The sequence below is a fragment of the Prinia subflava genome, chromosome 2 (genome assembly GCF_021018805.1).
Source record: "Prinia subflava isolate CZ2003 ecotype Zambia chromosome 2, Cam_Psub_1.2, whole genome shotgun sequence".
NCBI lineage: Eukaryota > Metazoa > Chordata > Aves > Passeriformes > Cisticolidae > Prinia > Prinia subflava.
The window spans coordinates 20,799,517-20,819,406 of NC_086248.1; the positions used below are offsets into that span (position 1 = coordinate 20,799,517).

At 37.2% G+C, this 19,890-nt stretch overlaps 1 protein-coding gene across 7 annotated transcripts in view; it reads left to right on the plus strand.

Moving 5' to 3' along the window:
• The window catches only part of ARHGEF10 (Rho guanine nucleotide exchange factor 10), a 109,955-nt gene that overhangs the window by 67,222 nt on the left and 22,843 nt on the right, over positions 1-19,890 (plus strand). For 5 of the 7 annotated variants that reach the window (XM_063389330.1, XM_063389328.1, XM_063389333.1 and 2 more), the window contains 7 exons: positions 6,736-6,866; positions 8,466-8,593; positions 9,070-9,170; positions 10,084-10,205; positions 13,511-13,597; positions 14,911-15,134; positions 16,212-16,369. In XM_063389330.1, the coding sequence (XP_063245400.1) occupies positions 6,736-6,866; positions 8,466-8,593; positions 9,070-9,170; positions 10,084-10,205; positions 13,511-13,597; positions 14,911-15,134; positions 16,212-16,369 (951 nt within the window). The remainder of the gene's footprint in view (positions 1-6,735; positions 6,867-8,465; positions 8,594-9,069; positions 9,171-10,083; positions 10,206-13,510; positions 13,598-14,910; positions 15,135-16,211; positions 16,370-19,890) is intronic. The other 2 variants (XM_063389331.1, XM_063389334.1) reach the window with 1 other exon arrangement.

A 19,890-nucleotide genomic window follows, 5' to 3' on the forward strand; every position in this document is an offset into this window, starting at 1 on the left:
GTACAGAAGAGGGTTCTCATCACCAGCCCTCTAGCGAAAGCTAGGTGTTCTGGGACAAGGGAGTTTGCAAAGGGAAAGGAAGTAATTCTTTATATAATATCAGTATCAACTGCTAAATGAATTATAATGTTTCTGGTATTTCCATTATTCATAATCTTCTTGCCAGCTCCATTTATTAGTTGCTGAAATAGATGTAGTTTGCATATCTATATCTATTTTTATGGCACATAAAGATTTCCTTTTCTGTTTGTAATGAGAAAAGTAGTTCCCCTAGACCTGTGAAAGGAGAATGTTGTTGTTTCTCACTTTGATAAGTTCTCTTCCACTGAGCAGCTGTGAAGTGTTGGTGTGTTTTGCGTACCAGGGTATCTATAGGATCAGGATTCAGTACCAAGTAAGAAGAATTCCTCAACTCAAGTGATTGAATCTTGGGCCTTATTAATCATTTCTGGTTTTCCTTCTTTATATTAGTTATCAAGTCTTCAGTGAAGAGGAAACTATTTTACTTAGATACAACATTGTCTTTCATTCTCCATTCTTGTCCTTTCTAAAGTTGGGCATTATAAATCAGGCAGTGGGATGCTGTCTGCCTACTATTACTTCAGGAAAAAAATCAACAAAACTCTTCTAGGACAGTCAAAGCCAAATTTCATGAATTGAACAGTTCTGTCTACACTTAAATGGTTTTAAATATATTACTGATGCATCATCATAGTTTAACATAAATATGTTAACAATCTCATGGTATCTGTCCGGTTTATTACGAGCTGATCAAGAATTAATCTCATATCATGAAACTTTGCATTCCAGAATACCGTGCAAGCTTCTCAGGTTTAAATGTAGTTGAAATGTTGTGTAAGGGCCTGCTTTTTTTATTATTTGTGTGTAATCCTATACAAGTACCAGTTTGTTATGCCTTCCTCAGACACAGCCACTTTTGATGTTACCTCCCACATATGTAACTTCTTCCCCCATCCCAGGTGATTTTTATGCTCTATATGAGAATTGAAACTTTCCCAAATCTCTTCCTTTCATAACACTTGACGTTTCAGTGTGCTGCCTGCATGCACACAGATGGCTCAGTGGGAGGAAGCAATAGAAATGTGCTCAGCCTCGAAGGCCAGATTGCAAATGGCAAGTCAAATTTGGGATATACCAACCTTTCAGTGGTCTTCAAATCTGGCATGTTCTTCAAGTGTATCATTAGTTTTGCATTACCCCTCAGTAACAGTGGAGCTGTAGTCAGGAAAAGAGCCTTTCTCAGATTCAGTTGTGGTTTTTGCATTTGAGCATTCATGATCTTCCATTTTGTGCAATGCTAGCCTGACTTCAGGGCTCTGTGTCTCAGAAGCAAAGCAGTCTTTATAAGGACCTTGAATTTTCATGATGCATTGGTTTTCACTTCATTTCCATATAGCTTTTGCAAAAGCAATTTGTATTGATGTATTGTGGTTTTGAACTATGTGGAGGAAAGGTCATCACTATGATTATATTCAAGGCAGATGTTGTCTATATTAGTTACTTTGCAGTAAAAGAGACACCGAGCAGTCTGTCTATTAACAGTATTTTGTTTCAACATGATGGACAACACAGAAATGTTTGCAAAAATAGTTGCAATATTGAGAGTATATTGACTGAGGCTTTTATTTTGTTTGTGTGACATCGGGATTTATAGAACAGTATTACTTGAAGAAAATCCTTCTAATTGGGAATAAGCAGGAGTTTAGTATGGGGTGGGACCAGTTGAGCCACTTTGTTTGCTTGCCCAGCAAGAGATGTTCAGATCTCTTTGATTGCATCTACTCTGTCTTTAGTAGCATAATCTGTGATAAAATAGTAATTCATTAATGGGAATCAGAACACCCAGCAAGAGCTAGTAGAGTGTTTACAGGTAACAAATCACCATGGAAAAAAATGTGTCCCTTTGTAATTCTTAGAAAGAAAAAATAAGGTGTGTTCAGGAATATGATAACCAATATGCTTGAAGTGGCCATGGAAATTGAAAATTTAGGGGAACCAGATGGACGACAATGCCAAGGGAGCAGCTGCTGTGCAGGGAGAGAGCTGTGGCTGCTTGCTGTGCTCCCCAGGGATGCAGCCTTCTGCCAGAGGCGGGAATCCTCCCCCTCTGCCCAGGCACTAGCACACTTCTCTAGCATGTGTATATTTATTCACAACCTTCCAAATTCTGCTTTTGCCTGAACCAAGTTAGACTGACTTTAACCACCCCCAGGGAGTTTCCTGCAGGCTTTGAAATTCCTGGGTATAAATCACCTAGAATTGCTTCTATTTCAGTTATAAAAATTGCTTCATACCAGGTGAAATTGATGAATTTGAAGCTGTGATGCTGAGAGTAACACTGGGAAACAAGCAGGTGAAGTAAATGTTTGGTAGTATACTCAAATGTATCCTGGCCTAGGAAGAAATTGTTATAAAAAGCAGAATCTTCTCCCCAGTTTTACATAGCAGAAAAATCAATTTAAACTTTAACCTCTTTTCTTCCCTCTAAACCAACTTGGGGTTTTGTTTTCTTTTTTGACCTTGAGTCTATTTAATTTTAATGCTGAGCAAGGAATTGGCTATTTTGCAAGAATTACTTGTTGGCAGTAAACTTGCCTGTTGCACGGAGGCACAAATTCCTGTGGCAAAATCTTAGCAACAAAGGAGTTGGTGAAAAAAATTCTTGCTAGATTACATGTGGCCAAGATTTCACCCTTGATCTGTAGATGGAATGAAAAAAGGTGCCTTTGAAGCCACATATGTGGTTATTGGTTAAAGCATGCTGCCTTCTCTCCTGCCCAGGCACACTTTGTACCACGTAGGATGTGTAGGGTTGGAGAGAGCCTTCTTTAAAACCATGAAGGGCTTTTTTTTTCCCCATAGGAAAAATAAGTTGTTTTAGAGCTTGATAATTAAAAAGAGTGGCCTAGAAGTGAAAAGGAAACATCTTTATAATTTGTGAAACATTGCACAGTACAAAAGAAACTGACCATGTATCTGCTTTGGAGTGAAGCCAGGAGTTACTCAGTGGACTCTCTATGGATAAAAGAAGGAGTGAACACCTACCCCCAAATTGCCAGCAACTGAATGGTCGGGGAACATGTGTGGGCTGAAGCAGCCAGTCTGTGGCTGTGAACTGAGAAACATCTGATGAACAGAGTAGTGTTCTCCCCCACCTCCTCCACCACCAAAAATCCCTTCCATCAGACAATTCTCAGGATCAACTGGTAGTGTTTGGTTAACCACTGAGAAGCCAGTTCTATTTTAAAAGACATTGTGAGTAACCCTTAGAGAATCCAGTTCAGAGATAAAGTTGCTGTAACTTGCAACTATTATGCAGACACAATCCACGTGATCACTTTTTGGAGAACTCGCTCCTGAAGAATCCACATCATTGTTGATTTCTGAAGCCTTATTTTTCTGCATCAGTTTGTGCCCACTAAGGACCTTGGTGAAAGGCTGATACTAGTTGTGCCTATTGATCTAGTCCTTGACTAGTAAAATGTCTTCTTAACTTCTCTTTTCTAGAACATCAGAGGATGGAAGCAGGCTCTCATTAATTATTCACTGGTTTGATTTTGTGCTTCCTTTCCTATACTAAGAATGTGATCTTTTAATGAATGAGCCTAAAATTACTTTGGTTTGGTTTTTCTGTGTGACAGCCTTTCAAATGCCAGGTTAGTTTATTTGACATTCATATTGCATCCCTTTTATCTTGACTTATTAATAGCTTATAAAATATGCATGATGCAGATGAAAGAGACTCAGGTGACAATTACTGAATGAAATTCAAGATTTATGCCTTCTTTCCAAGGCTGGAAAAAAGATATTTGTAAGATTATTTGAAGCTTCAAGAAGCGGATTATCAGGCATGGTGGATATATATGTACTGCCCAGGGCAAGCCCATCTGTGTAAGCAGTTAAAGCTTGGTTTTTGGTCTCAGTTGAAAACTGTGGCATGAAGTCCTGTAGCATCTAGGACTTGCCTGGATGCTGCTTTTTATATGTTGCATTAATGTCTGTTCTCCAAACAATAATAAACAAAATGTCTACTAACTGTCTTTATCAAGCTACAAAGAGTGACCCTGGCTTTTATAATTTAAGAATAATGTAATTTGCTTGGGTGAAAATACCCATCCTGTACAAGTGAAGCCTCACAGACTCAGCTTTTCACAGCCTGATTGTTGTAGATTTTCTCTTGGTTCAAACCCACAAAATTAAATTTCAAAAATACTTGTCGTAGTCTTTTCGCAGCAGCTGTTTGGTTTGTTTAGTAGTGGAGTTTGTAAATGACAGGTGACTGGACTTCTGACAAAAACTCAACTCATCAAACAATTATTTCAGTCTAGTATAATTTTTTTTTTTTTTTTTCAGAAGTTATCTTTTTCTTAGAGAAATTTGGAGCATGAATGATACAACTTGTGTTGTTCACAGTGCCAGACACATTATCATGGCTTTTAGCTAGATATCGCCAGATTTCCAGATAACACTGATCTGCACCTTTCTTTGCAAGTAGCCCCATTTAATGCATTTAGGAACTAGTGATTCTGGTACTTAACAAATTACAATTATTGTGGATGTTGGCAAGAAAAAAGATGTAAGCTATCAGAAGATATATACAAGGAGAGAAGTGTTTACATTTTTTCAGATGTAGATTTTTCAAGTATTTGGGTTGAAGAAAGTGAAAATGCAGCTTAATAAAACTATGGAGTCTGCAGTTCAAGAGAAATGTTTTTTTTTTTTTTGAAACAAGACTGGAAACATACTCAATCTGAGCATAATTTCAAGATTATTTTTCTTAGATCTATTTTATAGTTGTTTCTTTTCATGGTGTACAATAAATGTAATTATCTTCTCTTATGGACTAATTTGGTTTTAAGGGTAAGAAAGGCTAGATTGTTCTTTTAATTAACATTCAGAGCAGGCAAAGAAGAGGATGATAGTTGCATCTATTATCTGGATGGGTAAACAGTAGTAAAGTGCAGTCATTCCCGTTTGGTGCTCAAGTGCAATGCACAGAAATAATTTCATTGATCCAATTTACCAGAAGAGTTAAAGGCCAGATAAATTTTATAGAAATTGTAATATTTTATAGGAATGTGTAATATTTCAGGTTTATGTTGCATTTTCCTGCAGTGAAAACCTCAGAAATAAAGTAGCCATTAATATTTTCTTTGAGCCTTGAAAATTTATGCTTTTCAGGGTTTAAAGCAGACTTCCAGCTTACCATAATGAATTGCATTAAAGAAAAACATTATGATGGCCTTTATCTGTATGATGCCTCCAAACAGGAAAATGTCTTTAGAAAATAGTTATTTTGCTACCTAACTGAAAATATACTAGTGCTTTAGGTGGCATATTTCCATACATGTTTATTTTTGATGTGTATTCTGACGTGGGCTCTTTGGACAGCGTTGTGTGTGGTTGGATGTGTTGTGCTTTGTACCCTGGCCCTGCTGCGGGGTGGGGGAATGGAGGCGCCAGCGGTGTGTGTGTGGCAGCCGAGCTGTGCCCTGCACCCTGTGCCCTGCAGCCAGAGCAGCTGGCACAGCTCGTGCCCCTGCTCCTCCGCTTCTGCTGAGCCTCTAGCCAGTGCTGTGTTTAGATCCTGTTCTTGTCAACACACCGCTGAAACCCTTCTGATCCGGGGCGTTTGCTGCCCACAGACTGGCTTCCAAAGCTGTGCTAGGCATGAAGGATCCACAGTTTGGATGCTACACTGCGTGAGCTAAGGAGTCTGCGGGAGTTTCCTGGCAAGATAATCCAGTCCTGTTCCTGTCATTCAGCCAAATGGAAACATGCTGACTCTGCATGAGTCAGGGTGGGGTTTTTTATGGGAGAGTGAGTGTTGTTTCCAAAGGAATTACATAGCCATTCCGCTCCTAGCATCATGGTAGTCACAGTATATTAGCAGGGATTTGCAAGCTTTGTGCATTTAAATGGACACCTTATCCTAGTAATCAATGGGTTTTTCTGAGTTACTGTTCCCTTATACGCCTTTGTTCTTAATGATTATTAGCATAAAATATTTTGCTGCTGTTCAGATCTGCTGCTCATTTTAGAACAGATCCTTTTTTTATTTGAGCATGATTGCAGTAAAATTTCAAGTAGCTCAATGAAATTGTGGGTTTGTGTTAGAGTTAGGATATGGATATATGACCCAGAATTGTCTCATGATCAATAAAGCAAATATTGAATTTTAAAACATCATAGCAAAAGCTACAGATAATTTTTTTGCTGGTCATGTAGCTAAAAACATCCTCCAGGAAAGATGTTTGCATTAATATGTTCAGCAAGTCTGTTTTTAGTGCTAAACAAAGCTTCCATGGCAGCAAGAGATTTTGGGGCCAGTGAAGCACTGATATTTGTTACAGTTCTAGTGTGGGATATTAAAACTGCAGCTAGTGCTCTCCATCATACTAGGTGAACAACTTGAATCTTGTTTGTAGCTAAAAAGGCAAGAGGATGATCTAAAAGAAAATGACAGTGGTAATGCCTGCACGTGCAAAGGTTGTATGTGATATATTCTACTGCCCATTATTTCCTGGGGTGCATTTCAGAGTTATCTGTCTGCAGGGACATTAGAAGCAGCTGGAACAACAAAGTGAAGTTCTGAGGATATATGTAAAAATAAACAACTCTTTTTTTAAGATGTAATATATCTTCATATTGTCTTTGTGATACTTTCCTCGTTCAACTGAGAATTGCATCTTTTTATTATGTATAATCTTACAGTTTTATTAATTTCAGACAAGCTCTACATGGGACCAGGGCAACTGTACCATGATCTGCAGAACCTTTTACATGACTTGAATGTACTTGGTCAAATTAGTCAATTAATAAGCAGCCTTAAAGGAAACTATCAGGTAATAAACAAAGCTGGATTTATTTTTCAAGTCTGTTGTTGTAAAGTAATATAGTTGGCTCTCCCTACGGTCTGTGCAAGACATTGTTTAGTTCTCTCTGCAAAAAGTGAATAAATTTTACCTCTAGCAATGCATTTACTGTTAACTGCTAACTGTTATAAATAGATTACAGCTGTCTTTCTAATCTTGTTTTTCTTTATTGTTTTTAAGTGTGGGTGGATACTACAAGTGTCTGCATTTGTTCAGTAGCTGATAAGCTTATATGGAAATAGAATTACATTTTGATGTTAGGAAATTGGATTCATGCAGTTAGACATGGTAGTAGGAGGATGGTTGTTTGAAGGAAGTTCTTGATCCTCATCCAAGATCATAATCCTGGATTCTGGGGGAAAACTGTACTTAAAACTGAGTATAAATCACAAAAATATAAAAGAATTTTCAGAAGAATTTTGAAAGTATTTTGCTTTAGCTTTGTTCACATCTCTTTGATTTAGCTTATATTCTGGCAAACAAATATAGTACTTAACACCAAATGAAGTCTGGAGACTTGAAACAATTACTTTTTTGCTTGTTTTTTTATATGTTTTATATGTGGTTACATGTAATTTTTAACTCCTACCTGCCACCACAGGTTGCAAATGTGTGTATATGTACGAATATATGAAAGCTGAGTTTTTCTTGACATATCTTGGCCTCAGAGTCAAGACATTAAATAAAACATAGCATTTTGTGAAAATGTGTACTCTGAATGAAGTTTATGGAAACAGTGCTTTTGGACAAAGCTTCACAAGTATTAGAAGGTGAATTTCATCTGCATAATTGGGAATATGAAGAGTACAGATATACTGTAAGACATTTACCCCTCACCATATAAAAAACCTTTCTGCCTGCACTGACAGTCAGAGCCAACTATACTTTGAAAACTTAAAATTCAGTCATTGTTTCCAGGTAGAGATGTGTAAGATCATTACAAGAATTTAGCTGAGGAATGAGGTCAGCTTCTTTATTTTTGAAAAACACCTAAGTTGTCGTAAAATTCTGATGGTGGACAGTATGTGCACTTGTGTGTACTTGTTACTCTTGATGCTTTGTAGCATTCAGGTAAAGCTTTTACTCTCTGCAACAGAACACTCACCTTGCAGTGAGTTATTGTTTCAGCATCTTAAATAGACTTAGACCACATATCTTTTGTGATGACTCTGTAAACTCAAAGATTTTAACAAAAGCATATTTTCAGTATGATTTGTAGATGGTTTCACAAGATTTTCTTTAGTAACAGAACTCGTGATGCTGGAATAAAGTAAAAGGGTTGTGCATACACCTGATATAAATTTACATTTTTTAATTTGACAAATACTTGGGAATCTCATTTTTGCATCATCAAACTGTGAGATTAAATGTTCAGATGAAATACACTACAAAATATTGTACAGATATTTCTGAACTGTGTTTGCAAATACAGCTAAATTATCCATGATGGAAATGTGGTCTAATTGAAGCCCATGTGTCATTGTTTTTTATATGCAGGAAGCACCTTATTATCCTGTTTTCAACAGGCTGGTAGACTGGTGTTGAATCTTAGTTTTTTTAATTTTTCAGAACTTAAACCAATCTGTAGCCCATGACTGGACCTCAGGTTTACAAAAACTGATTTTGAAAAAAGAAGATGAAATCAGAGCAGCGGATCGCTGCAGAATTCAGCTGCAACTCCCAGGAAAACAGGACAAGTCAGTAGAAATCTTGATTACAAAACTTTCTAAACTGGTTTATGTATTAGGTATAGATGTATGAATGAAGGTTTGGGGATCTGTAGCTCTTCCCTCCCTTCTGTCTCCATGGTAAGCCTGACTTGCCCTTACACCGTAATGCTGGGAGCTCTAATGGTCCAGAGCAGCACTGTAGTTTTTCTCCTGTTGTTCAGCCCAGCGTTCTGGATGCAAGAAGCAAGAGAGGAACTGTGGCAGTGACAGCTAACAGGGAACAGTCACAGTTCAATTCCTTCATCAGCTCCTCTTGTAACGTTTCATGTAAAGCATAGGAAGATGGACATGTGGCATACATAGCCTGCATACTTCAATCAGAGCTGAGTCTTTGTCTAAGTATTAGAAAATAGTGAAATTTCATCTTGCTCAACATTCTTAGCCATGGCTGTAGTCATACCCAACACGTTTATAGTGGCTCTTTTTCTTTTTCTGTATTGCAGGTCTGGGCGGCCAACTTTCTTTACAGCTGTGTTCAATACATTTGCCCCTGCCATCAAACAGTCATGGATCAACAATTTACAAATGGCTAAACTGGCCCTTGGTAATTCCTAGTTACTCAAATTTTCTAACAAGTTAAAATAGTTCTCAATGTACAGTGTAATTTATTTATTTTTATTTTTTGGAGAATGATTTTCCTTTTTTGGTGAAAATTTGTCTGTAGGTGTTTAAAATTGCAGTACAGTAAATAGTAGTGATTGCATATTACTACAAAGTAATAACATTATAGATAAAACAGGGCACTCATTATGAAAGAATATATTTTCAACAGTATTATAATGAAGTCTAGTATTCATTACTAATTGTTGCATCTAAATCAACACAAATAATTTCTAAGTTAGAGCAATAAAAATTTGGTGTCCTGTGATGTTATTAGTCTCCTGTGTTTGCACAGGGGGATAGATTTCCAAAGATACTTGGACTTTTCAATGCCTAGTTAAGAAACCTTAACTTGCTTGAAAGCAAGTTTCACCAGCACATGGCCAAACTAGAGTGCTTTTGTGATGTCTCATGGAATACAAGCATAGTAACAAAAAGGAAGAGAGAATGGATGTTTCCATCATTGCAGGAGGAGGAACCTTATGGTAACTGACAGTTGGTAGTGTTGTTACTTAAACAGGCAGAGAAATGCTGTTCAGCAATCTCCTAGAATCTGAGGAGAGGTTTGATGTGTTTTTTCCTCTTTCAATATTCAATTTACAAGATCTTTAAGAGACTACCCTTAACATTTTGCTAATATAAGGTGTCTTTTTTTGCATTATCACTATATATGTAATCTACACGGTTGAATTTTTGCTCGAAGTTTTATGTTGTCATTTATGCATCCATGGCATAAGAACAGCCTGATCTGTATTGACTAGTCCTGACAGAATTCTTTTCTGTTCCTTTGGAAAAGTGGAAGTGATCATTCAGTGAAAGGACTGTGGAATGTTTATTGTTTGTTCTTTCCATTACAGCGGAAGATAACCTGTTAGGTTGGTTCTGCATAGAAGATGATGGGAATCAAATCAAAAAGGAAAAACATCCTCTCCTTGTTAGACACATGCCAGTGATGATGGCCAAGCAACAGGAGTTTAAGGTGAATGGAATTTTTGATATGAGATTACAATAATCGGTTTTTGTGTGATATAATTTCTAAAGAATATTATATTGTAAATACATCTATTAGTTCACATCTGTTAGTTCTTTTGAGCGGTTACCTTGGTTTAAGACCATTAGCAATTAAAGGTCTAGAAGAGTCAAAGCAAAATGTTGCAATCTTTGAGACACTAAGGAGCATAATGTTTATTTTTACATTGTATGACATTCACTTTCATATGTAAGTGAATCACTCAGTGTAGACAGAACTGATGGGAATTTTTAATTCATCTTGATATTTCCAAGTGTTTGTTTGGGCTCAGAAGTAACGTAAAGCTTTCAAAGAGGAGGAATCTGATCTCCATGAAAGCTGTCCTTTCCTGGTGTAACTATGCTAAATCCTCCTCAAACTTTTAATTTTTATTAGCACACAGAGAACAATATTTTAATTTTTTTTAAAACTATGTTTCATGGAATCTTATGTAAAAGATCATATTCTGAACAATGATAGCAAAATTGTCTTAATGGTTCATTTCCTAAAGCAGTGTATCAGTTTGAAGCCTTATTCACCGCTGACTTTATGATGAAAATAAGTACAATACCAAACCAGTAGATGGAAGGGAAGAGTGCTGGATGTTATTTTTCCTGTGTATCCACAGCATTTCTTACTGACCATCAATCAGTAAGTCTTGTGCAAAAAGAGTAATGGAAATAAAATTGTCTATGTGTGGATAGAATCCCAAAGTCAAGTTAATGTCATTGTATGGGGGCTGCTTAAAGAGGTGATTCTGCAGGCCCTCACTGCTGGAACAGCCTACACAGGAGGGAAGTTCAGCTGACAGCTTCACTTAAAATGTCAGTACACGAGCCTGGATGTTGGGGGAAAATAACTGGTGGTTCAAAACGCACTAGAAATGTCTAATAGTGGTAAGACAATCTTTTCCTGTGACACTGGTGCTCAGAGCAGTGAAAGTTTACTGAAACACTCTGATTTCCCATACAACCACTCATACCTGTCTTATTAAACAGCTTTTTCTGTACTGACTACTTTCTAAAGTTACCACTGGTGAGATAACCAACATTTTTCAGGTTTTTGTAGAAACTTAAATTATGTATTGATTTCCTTAGGGCCTAGGTATTTGTAAGTCGTAAAAATGCATACCAGGATCTGTGAAAGCCCAGACTCAACTCTTGTAATCAAGTTAGAACAGAGTCTTCTTATTTTGAAAGGAAAGGGAAGTTTGTCATTTCTACAGCTGGCTGATGATCTTTGCCTTTGTCACCTCAGGAGAGCAGATTGTGTGACAATATTTGCCTCAGCCCTGGGCTAACTTTGTCAGTTTTGCAGCTCCTAAAGTAATGTGAGTGTGAGCCCAGGTGTCATTCCTGGTTCTCCCAAATCGTTGATATTACTAGAAAATATGACTTAAGTTTTACTGCAGCCTCAGCTGCAGTTTGGCTCTCAGGCCCAGCTCAGGGTGGGAAGTTGCTTGGCTGATCCTGTTTGTTGGTTCTGTGTGTGCTGCTCAGGCTGCCCAGTGCTGCAGGGAGCCATCAGGGCAAGTTAACATCCTGGGCTTCAGTCAAAACTGAGAGTTAAACTACCAGGGTTTAACTGTGGAAAAAACCAGCACTTCTGACTGAGATGCAAGGTGACACAGAGGTGTAACGAGGAGCCTGGGAAATACCCAACATGCAGACTGTCTTGTTTTTCACTAGTGATATATTTTATTGTCATAGCTACTGTAAATTACATGTAGATAGCTTCAGCATGTGTTAAATGAGACATGCTAAGGCATGGATAGCTCTTTTTTTTTTTCTCTTTTTCTGATCTATTGATTTCAAATTTTTGTCTGTATACACTGAATTGCTTTGCTGAATAAATAATATATTTTTTTTCTTTTTTGTTTTGTTTTGTTTTTTAATTGTTCAGTGTTGGGAGGTGATGTTGCCAGGCTATGGGAAGTTAATACTAAATTAGTAGCCTAAGTTAATACTAACTGAGTTGTCTCTAGAGTTACAATATAATCCCAAGGACATTGATGTCTAAGATGAGAATGCTGGTTTGAATTATTGAGATTCTTGTGTAAAAATGTAGTCTCACTCCTCATTAGAAACGTTTTTATTCTCTACAACTTGCTTTTATATATTTTGAAGTGTTTACATAAGCTTTAGGAATCTGTTGTGGATATTAGGGAAATTAGAAATCCATGACTGGTGATAAAATGGTTTTTTTTCAGATCCTTGATGCTTGAATGATCTTCAGAGTTGGGATGGACTTAAAATACAGACCTTGAGTCTGGTGTTGCTTTCATTTTTATTTTAAATGGCCTGCATGATAAAATCATTTGTATTGTTATTAATTTACTGACAGTAACATGATGACATGAGATTGGAAGGGAGTCTGAAGAATGATAGTATTAGCATTCAAAATGACTAAGGCACCTGGAGAAATAATTTGAAGGAGGAAAAGAAAATTAAAAAGGATGACAGTCAGCAGGACAGACACATGGTATGCTCAGGGAGAAATTAGGAGTTTCATAAATCCAGATTGATGAGGTGGTTTAGTTGGTCTGTTAAAGTGATTTTAATAGACCAGCAAAGTAAGGATTGGTTAGGAATATAACATTGTCACAAAGAGCAGTCCTGAATTAGATGTGTAGAAACAGGCTTCTGAAGAGGGAACCATGGTGTAGTGCTGCTACCAGCTCTGATAGAGCAGTGTGTTCAGGTGAGAAAAGTCTGGACTCTTGAATATACACATGAGGCTGATACATCTGTTGGAGAGATGTCAGTTGAAAAAGTGACAAGAATAAGTTTAAAAACAAAAATTTGAAAAAGCAGTTGTTTAGAAAAAAATAGATGTAGTTAAGTGATAATCTTAATTTAACCTAATGAAGAAGTGTCTCAGGCAGGGTCATGACATTTATCAGCCTTACATGTAAAAGGACACTGAAGAGAAAGAGAAGTACCTCGTGTCTGAGATGAGAGGTAACAAGCTAATGATTACATCAGGGATAGTGTCAAGCTGGGGACATGAAAAACTTTATAACAGTTACAAAGCATTTGAGCAGATTAGCAAAAGATAAGTTGCCTTTGACCTTGAAGGTCTGTAGGGGTAGATAAGGAATTTGTCAGGAACAACAGCTGACCCTGCCCATGGCAGGCTGGGTGAACTAAACTGACTCCTTGCCTTATGACATTCTTTCATATCCTTAAATATTTTAGTTAATTAAAAAAAAAAATGGACAGAAACAGGCATATTTTTTAATGTGCTGTAACAGCTCTCTTTTCTTCTCTTTGAAGATTGAATGTGCTGCTTATAATCCTGAGCCATACCTTGCTGGAGAAACAGAGTCAGATTCTTGTGCTGTGGAGCATGGTTTTCTTTGGGTAAGTGTAATCTTTAATATTTGAAAGTGTTTGTCTCCTGTTTCTTTCCATTGCTTTTTGTGACTCTCAGCAATGTGTAGATATGAAAGAAATGTTGGGTTGTGTTTTTCTCTTTGTTTATTAGTTTAAAGGTAAAGGGTTAGCTAATTTGTCTCTGTGATCTGGCTGGACTCTGTAGGGTGTCAGTTAAGTGTGTGTGATTTGTTCAGCACAGAACAAATTCCAAAGTGCTGAGCACATTCAGAAGGGAGTTAAGTGCTAATTTGTAACAATTGCTGCTAAAACCCATATGAGCTTACACTGTCCTACTGTCTGTTTTCATATTTCAAGAATGCTTTAGCCAAAAATAATCTGTTAAAATCTGCACAGAAAAAAAAACTTACTCTGCGTATTGCTATGACCCCACCTATGCAGATATTCCAGAAAAAATGAGGTGGATACAAGCTGTTCTTAAAAAGGCAAATGAATGATCTCAGGAGCTTTTCTAGTTACTACTAGAGCTTTTCTAGTTACTACTATACTGAAATTTTGAGGGAGCCCTTGTGAATTAAAAGTTAGAAATAGCTTTTCTTAGTGGTCTTTTTCAAGGCAACCCATATAATTTCCTTTTGTCTTTGCCATTTGTGAACAGTTGTTGCAAAAACATGTAAATTAAGTATTTTTACTGCTACAAAGTATTTCTTTCTCTTATATTTCATATAAACAGAAAGAGTTACTATACAAAAACATGTACTGTAATTGGGTAGAATTTTTACTTCTCCCTGATCCCTAAAATGTACAAGTTTATAGACATGTTGATGATAGTTCTGGATCAGGGAGCAATTTAGGTTTCTGTATCAGCAAGTTTACAAGACTCTTTGTTTTGGGACAGAGCATTTCTTTGTAGACCTATTCCTGTGGAAAGGACAGGCCTCAGCTATATTACCTGTTTTGAATGAACCTGAGACAATTTAGGACACCAGTTATTAAAATAGCAGATTGCACAGATAGTTACAGTAATTGTATTATATAATTTATATACATTTGAGTCAGATATCAGAATAGGCCCTAATATTATTCCTGCTTTAAAACCATAATTTTTTTGTGAGTGTAGAAGGCAAGTTTGTATATATATTTTTTGACATGTCTTGTATTTGTGCTGAATTATTCTCTTACGTCTTAAAGCGTGAAAATTCATGTTCGTACATACAACTTGAGATGCACTCTTCAGTTAACATTCCAGTCATTCCTTCTTGTACATGCTGATCTTCCTGGAGACAGGTTTCATTCGTGGTCTGTTGTTTTTGGTTTTTATTTTCCTTTTTTCATTTCAGATCGGCAGTTGTACTAATCAGATGGGCCAGATTGCAATAGTCTCCTTTCAAAGCTCCAGCCCCAAGGTTATTGAGTGCTTCAATGTGGAGTCACGGATTCTCTGCATGGTCTACATACCAGAGGAGGAGAAGCTGAAAGAGCAAAACAAAGCTCCAGACTCCGAAAATGTTCTTGCAAAAGCTTCTAATGTGCCTACTATTTGCCTTGGCATGGAAGAAGGAAGGTAATTCTTGGTTCTAGTGTAATGTAAATGATTTATTGATTAAGTTTGCTATTCTGTAGCAAAATTGTGTGAGATACTTCTAAGAAAATGTTTATTTTTTAAGAAAGTATCCAAGTGTTATCCCAGTGACCTCAAAGTATCCTTTCCACTCAAATCAAGGATAAAATGCACTCTATGTTATTTAATATTACACCCTGTGGTATTTGAAATTAAAGCAGGGCATCTTTTTGATGAAAGAGTATTAGTTCATCATATCTGAAAAATATAAATACTACTTTTGTAACATTACAATGTAATCTTCAGGTATTGGAAACCTTGCAGAATGGCAAAGAGGAATCCATTAATCTTCTGCCCTGTCATATTATGCAGAATTTGTCACATGAAAAAATAATATTGCTGCTTACTATTGACATGAATTACTTTGCTCTCTTTGAACTGATGGCCTACTGAGCCATCACCTGATTTGTGTTGAAGAACAAGGATACATGTTCTAAACTTAGGGGCCAGTTAACTAACAGATCTTCTTGTAGTTAGTGAGGGCATAAGTGTGTAACTACATGTGATTTTTGAAGGTCTTTGTAACCAGTGTAAATGAAGGAGAACAAAATTCTCCAAGGAAAATGGCATTTCTAGAAATCAGTGATTTAATTACAGCCTTAACAGTATCCTTAGCATACCCATTGTAACAGTCAATAGGAATTGTGGAAATTTTAAGTGTACGTAACATCTGGTAGTGAGTTTTTATTTTCTTCTCCCTAATTCTCCCCATAATACAAATTTATTTTTTTAACTAATAAAAGTTTTAGATAGACTTATAATTAGGACTTTGAGCAGAATTTTTGTTATGCCTCTTTTTTGAATAACTATTTCTGCAGACAAGATAATATGAATGTGTTGTCATATGTCAATGTTAAGTAATTGCAAGTTGTCTACGCAGACATTCTGGGGTGTCAAGAATTGAAGGAGAAAATCCTCTTTCCCCCAATATTTTATTCTAAACTTCTCTTTTACATATTCTAACAAGAACTATGTAAAGCATAATTTCACAGGTCTGTTTTTTCTTACTTCTTTCTATAGCATTTCTATTTACAAAAGTTGCCAAGGCTCAAAGAAAATTCGACTTCAACACTTCTTCACTCCTGAAAAATCAACTGTTATGAGCTTAACATATAGGTCTCAATACTTGTTTGCTGGCTTGGTAAATGGAAATATCTCAATCTACACAAAAGCAGAAGGTAATGCAGCATAGTGATATGATTTGATGGCATCCTGAGGAACTCACATGTCAGTGTATTTTGGCAGAAGTGATTTTCCACTAATATATTTTCTGAAAGTTCTTTGTAAAACTGCTGAACTGGGATTACTGCTCTTTCCGGTACATGTGAAGAGACTTGTTGTCTCTTTTTGAAGGATAGTAGGAACTTTGATACTGTTCCCACTTTCACCATACATGCATATGACAATTTATTCTCCCCCTTAACTTAAGCCCTGAAGTCTTCAGTGTTGCAAGACTCCAGAAATTTATGTGCTAACAGCAGTATACAGTATTTTACACAGCACAGTGCTTATTTCTCTCAACTACCCAGTACTGGCATTTGTGAAACACAGAAATCCCCTATTAGTAGACAGTTTTGTATATCTTATTTAAAATGACAACCCATTTTTACTGTACAGATGGGATATGTCTTTCCTATGTGTGCAGTTCATCTGTTTCATGGTAGGCCTCCTTTTTCTATTAGCATCACAATTAGTTATTTTGTATCTAGCTAAATAATTGGCTAAACTAATTTGAATAAAGGAGAATCCCAGGCAATTCTTCTGAACCACAACTGTCTTTTTGAGAGCTAGTTCAGGTGCTTCCAGTACATCTCACTGACTTCCCTGCAGTATTGCATATATAGCTAGTAATTCAGTTCGAAATCAGGGAGGCTTTGCTCAGGGTTTGAAACCTTAATGTTTTAAGTGAAATATTAGCACAGAGACCCCTAACCTTGCAAAGTGCAGAGCCAGCAGAGGTCTGCCTTATTTATGTGAGCTGCAGTAATGATGGTTGTCATGCTTTTCTAATGAGGTGGGTCCTGTGAGCAGCTCAGCTGCATTCGTGTGGCACTGTACCTTGGCTACTAAATCCTACCAGTCTCTAACTGAGGAACCAGACTCAGTATCTGTAATCCTGGAACAAATTATATGTCCGCTGTTAGATAAGGACTTTGTTTGGGAAAGGTACAGGATGCTTTTTTGGTTTTTTTCCAAGCAACAAAGGATCTGGGAAAAAGTGTTGGAAAGAGACTTCCTTTGTCCAGTTGTTGTCTTCAACCCAGTAGGTTTCCTGTGGAGCTGTTGTCTCTGATCTGAAGCCAGACATTAGATTTCAGTTCCCTTTAAAACATTTTTTTTTACTACTGAATAGCACTATTTTTTTTAGTTTTGAGGCACAGGAGTGAGGTCTTGACACTAGATTCATAATATTTTTGGTATTTCTGTTTCTCTAAGTACCTGGGAGGGGTATTAAAATGAATTTGTCATCCTCTCTGAATGATGTTGATGTATTTAAGCTGTTTTAAGGCTGCAGTTACTATCACTCGACTTCTTCCAGAAAAAAACACTTCAAAAACACAACTGACATCCTTGGCAAAATAGCTAAGAAAGGATTCATGGGTTGCATATCTACAGAGAACGTTAAAGATGGGGCAGAGCTATTAACAGACTGAATTACAGTCTGGTTATGAGATGGAGATTGTTGCATTGATCAGGATCGCAGCATCCCCTGCTGATCTTCTGAAGACACTGGGTTTGGGCAGTGAGATGTTCATAGAGCCTGTCAAAGTCTGAGTCATGATCACAGGAACTTTGAGATGGGAAATAATAATATTTTTCCAACTCTTGTCAGTTAATCTTGTATTACCTCTCCTTGCTGCTTGGTCACTGTGGCTTATTTCAGTTCTCCATGCCCCAGAGAAGTTGTGTGATTCAGCTGCTGCCGTGTTAGTGTCCATCTTCCTTATAGCTGGCTGCTGTGGTTGTGTGAGGCAGTCTGCCCTGGAGGGGTGTTTTTATGAGCACTGACCTATTTACCAAACAAAGGAATCCAAGCAGTGAAATGGGAGGGAGGGGGAAGGCAACCTCTGAGGAGCTTTGTGCAATTCATCAGGGTTGCCTTCTGTTCTGCAGAAGAGGTTACTCTTCAGCCATGCACTTCAGCTTGGGTTTTGGTCTGTCATCATAAAGGAGATTAAGTAAAGATTTAAAAGTGAATGTGAAACAGATCACTGCATTACGTCTTGATTTGAAGCCTGAGAGGGACAAATGCTCTGAGATGCTCGGGAAAATGGTTGTGCAGCCTGTTAGAGGATTCCATGAATGAGAAAGGATAGTCTTTCTTCTAGGATGAAAATCTATCTCACAGTCTGTGATAGAGTTGGGGTCCTTCTGTCTTCCTCCCTGGGCAGAAACAGTGTGGATCAGTTCAGTCACTGAAGCTCAGTGCTTTACTCTATGTAGTCAGAGACCCATGACTTGTGTCATTTGGGTTGCAGGACCCCAATAGCTCTGTTTTCTCCAGGTCTCGAAGGGGTTGGTGCATATAAATATCCATGATGTTTGTTTACAATCAGCAAGTGATTTCTTCTGACTTTCTTCACTAGAAAACTTTATGAGACCAATAGTATCCAGAGTGCTCTCTGGCTGCAGAAAGTCTTGTCTTGAAGTAGCAAAAAATGGAAACTGTGAAGTCTGTACAGTAAACCATGGAGCAAGTGACCTGTTAGTGGGAGAGTAGGAGGTGCACAACTTCCTTTCTGGAGAGTAGTCATGTTCTGTATCCATGTATTTTCACATATGAGGTAAAAAGTACTTAAGTGCTTTCTAGTATTTTATGTATTTTTAAGTACTTTAAAATACATACTGTAAGAACATAAGCTAAAAGCGAAGTCTTGAGGTGCTGATACTGTAAAATCTTTGTGGCTCTTAGCTGTGAGCTAACACAGTGATTTGTGAAAATATCACGACACTAGGGTGCAGGTCAGCTAATATGGTAATTGTAAAAATAGTACCCCTGATAATTATCCTCACTAGTCCTTAATTTTGCCAGTATGAGAAGACTTGTTTTGGGAACTGTGAGACAGCTAGTGAATTAAATGCTGTTCTATATAGGAATGGGGTGATGCAGATCACAAAATTTCTGACACCTTATTTGTTGACAAGTGACTTTACAGGTCACTTTTGCACACTTACCAGTCTGAAAAATTCTGCCTTTAGTGTTTGCCTCGGGCTGAATTACTATTTCCATGCAAAACATGCTTAGAAGAGGTTAAGGAAGAAGTGTGTTGTATTGTCTTTGTTTAAAAAACATAACAAAACCCCTTTGTGATAATTGCAGACAGCCCAGCAGATGTGTTTTCTGAGTGATGTAATGGCAGAAAAGGTCAGCGCGTGTTTGACTTCCATTCACAAAAGTATCTGAGGAAAGGGAAATCACAATCTTTATATAATATAGGTGTATTGTTCCTGATGTACTGTAGTCAGTTCCAGCTACTTCCTTTTTCTAGACATTGATATACATTTCCTTTTCATAAAGTCCTGTAAAGAGTATGGGAGAGAAACAGGAAAAAGAAAATAAAAACTCAAAAATATTGTGGCAGAAAGTAGAAGAATTAATATTTTAGTAGTTCAGTAGGAGTTTGGTCAAGTGAAATAGTAACAGAGGCAATTTTGGCCGTGCACAGAAGAGAAGACACTTCACTGGTAAGAACTTAGG